The sequence below is a fragment of the Perca flavescens genome, chromosome 1, assembly GCF_004354835.1.
Source record: "Perca flavescens isolate YP-PL-M2 chromosome 1, PFLA_1.0, whole genome shotgun sequence".
Lineage (NCBI taxonomy): Eukaryota > Metazoa > Chordata > Actinopteri > Perciformes > Percidae > Perca > Perca flavescens.
The window spans coordinates 21,200,446-21,203,289 of NC_041331.1; the positions used below are offsets into that span (position 1 = coordinate 21,200,446).

General features: G+C 43.2%; 1 protein-coding gene across 1 annotated transcript; it reads left to right on the forward strand.

Annotated features, from left to right (window-relative positions):
• Window positions 1-1,232: 1,232 nt before the first annotated feature.
• LOC114549288 (trace amine-associated receptor 13c) lies at window positions 1,233-2,844 on the forward strand. Its single transcript, XM_028569916.1, has 2 exons — window positions 1,233-1,515; window positions 1,952-2,844. The coding sequence occupies exons 1-2, from the start codon at window positions 1,233-1,235 to the stop codon at window positions 2,842-2,844; spliced, it is 1,176 nt and encodes a 391-aa protein (XP_028425717.1).

Sequence of the window (2,844 nt, forward strand, 5' to 3'; positions counted from 1 at the left end):
AATTTAATTTGTAGAAGGAAGACTGAAATTTAAAGTAATCAAGCTACAGTATGTAAACGAGTTGTGGGGCAGACAAGCTTTCCAGTCCTTTCATATGCAATTCGTCTTAAGTCGTCATTACATCCTGAACAATATGCTGGTCATAGACCGCACACCCACAAATGTTCATTATTCTGCTGCACAAGAACCTCTCATTATTCTGAGGCTTATTCACTGCTGATAACTATTAAAGAATTTCAGGTCTTACAGCTGTGATGTTTCGTTGACTGTTCCAACGCCCAAAGCCAGAGTGAGAACATGGGATTTGGTTTGGTTTTGCTCTGGTCTGAATATGTCCATTCCTGTTACCCTTTGTTTTCTTGGATGTGTATACCTTCTTGCTCTCCAGCCCAGTGAGCAGCATAAATGACTGAAGGACTTGTGTATTGAGTTGTCAGTGGAGAAAGACATTTGGCACTGAACTTACTCTCCAAGGGCACTGACAGCATCGAGGTGCTTCCAACAATGTTCGGGCACAAGAACCACATGTAACCAAAATACAGTAGAAAAATCACTGACCGTTCTCTGTTAAGAAATCTTCGATAAAAGACTAGCATTCATATGCCTGTTTTTTTGCACCAAAACCTATATACTGTATATATGTACCATCTAAAAAAGATTCAGCCGTTTATCTAAAACATTAGGGTAAATTGCACCATAAACACGCCACCTTAAAACATTGCACGTACCCTAGTGTTTTTAAGTCTTTAAGTCTTTACTGCTCCACACCCTCCATTCATTATTGGATTATGTGCTTGGCTGATACCTAACACAACATTACCATAAAACAATGTATAAAAGGGGTACAATTTCTTAAAAAAAAGACTTAATGCATTTGCTTTTGTACAGTAAGTGTGCTCAGGTAAAACATTTTACTTGCAATATCCTGGGGTATAATATAATATGGGTGTGAACACTGCTGTGTGACAAGATAGACTGATGGTTGATGGGAGTGTTGATTTGTTTTTAAGTGAGAGAAAGTTGAGCCATAAAACTATGGCTGACTGTGCTTGATTTGCAGATTAATGACATACTTTATGCGTAACCAGGTTTGATCGTTATTTGGACAGACAATTTAACTGCATCCATATATTTTTCATTTTCATCAGTATAGTGTCCCAGTCCAGGACATGGTTTCCTGAGGGGCCCTGCAACCAACACATTTCGAGGGGTTAACCGGTCTATCCTGGGCCATGACTGCTCTGCTTCCCAACGTCACTGTTCCTGGAAGTACAGCAGTTCTGCTGCCGACTACAGACTGTCTGTTTAACCTGACTGCAGCTGCTCAGGCAGGACTCGGTTCAGGCCAGTCACTGGCCCCTCTCTGCACCCTGTGTTGCTGTGGATTTCTAAATCGTACTTTGGCAGTGGTGTTCATGGTCAGCCTGGCATTTGCCATCGTGGTTGGAAATGTGATCACCCTCACTGTCTTTGTGCAAACAAGGCAGTCCCGAACACCACAGGGATACCTGAAAGGTACATTTTGTTTAATGTCTAACCACTCAATGCTCAAAGCAAATGTGTTATTTCAGAAAGTTATTCAAACTAACCAAGTGTGGAAAAATGGACTTTCATATTTCTATCTAAATCAATATTGTTAAAGAAGAATATATCAATCTGCCAACACCAAAGACCTTCTAATTACATAGATCTAAGAAGTTCTTAGTAATTTATTGTAGTACATTTATAATTGAAATGGTGCACTGATTAGAAATGATGAATAAATACAAATAAAAATGTTTTTATCAAAACACTAAGTGATTTAATACAGAAAAAAATGAAAGGAAAAATGTATTTACATGGCCCTTTTCCATTTCATAGTGAAATTTTAACTAAAATAGCTGGAAGTGTATTACCAAGATAACAGCCCCTGTGTCCCCTTAGCTCTCTTCTTCTTGTCTCTTTCTGACAGTGTCTCTGGCCATAGCAGACATGATGGTCGGTGTCCTCGTGGTCCCTTTCTCCGTCTACACTGAGATTTCTCTGATGGTGACCAGCTCACCTCCTATTTGGTACCAGGGTAGTTCTACTTCCCCAGCCACCTCCAGTTCTTTCGGGGGACTGGTGAGTCCTTGGCAGCCCTGCATGCTGATTGGCCCTGTGTTTGCTGGATGCACCTTTGTCTCCATCAGCACCATCTTCCTCATGACACTGGAGCGAAGCGTGGCCATCCTGTGGCCACTCCACAAGGACGCCTTGGTGACCCGGAGACGAACTCTGCTTCTCATCCTGCTCTCCTGGGCTGCCAGCTTCCTGCTGGCTCTTGCACCCCTCATCTTCAGCAGCAACTTCACTTTGGAGTACAATGAGTGCAGTCGTATGTGTAACTACTCCCCACTATTGTTCGGAAGCCAGCTGCCACCTGATGCCAACATTTTGCTGTTATTCCCAGCATTTGACTTCACACTGCTCGGTGGCACATTAGCAGTAAACATTGTGTCTTTCACTAGCATCCGACAGTACTCCCGAAAACGCAAACTGCTTTCAGAGGGGAGTCTGAGTGACGCAGGGGGAGGAGCGGGAGGGTGCTCTCACAGGCCCTCCTTTTCAGACATCAAAGCTGCCAAGACAATTGGCATACTTACATTCGCCTTCACAGCATCCTTCTCTCCCATCGCAGTGTTTGTGCTCGGGAACGTGGTGGGATACACCTGGTGTAACTTTTCCTTTTTTGCCTTCTGGATCCTGACAGGAAACAGTTGCTGTAATGTAATTATCTACAGTGTTAGGGACCATCGCTTTAGGAAGGGTGTGAGCTTGCTCTTTCAGCGAGACCACTCCCTTCCACATGGCGAGAAGTCCTGA

Excerpts from the sequence above, each read along its gene's own strand:
- LOC114549288 (XM_028569916.1), top strand. The coding sequence starts at position 1,233 with ATGACTGCTCTGCTTCCCAACGTCACTGTTCCTGGAAGTACAGCAGTT. Across the intron at positions 1,516-1,951 it reads ACCACAGGGATACCTGAAAG|TGTCTCTGGCCATAGCAGAC; the intron begins GTACATTTTGTT and ends TCTTTCTGACAG.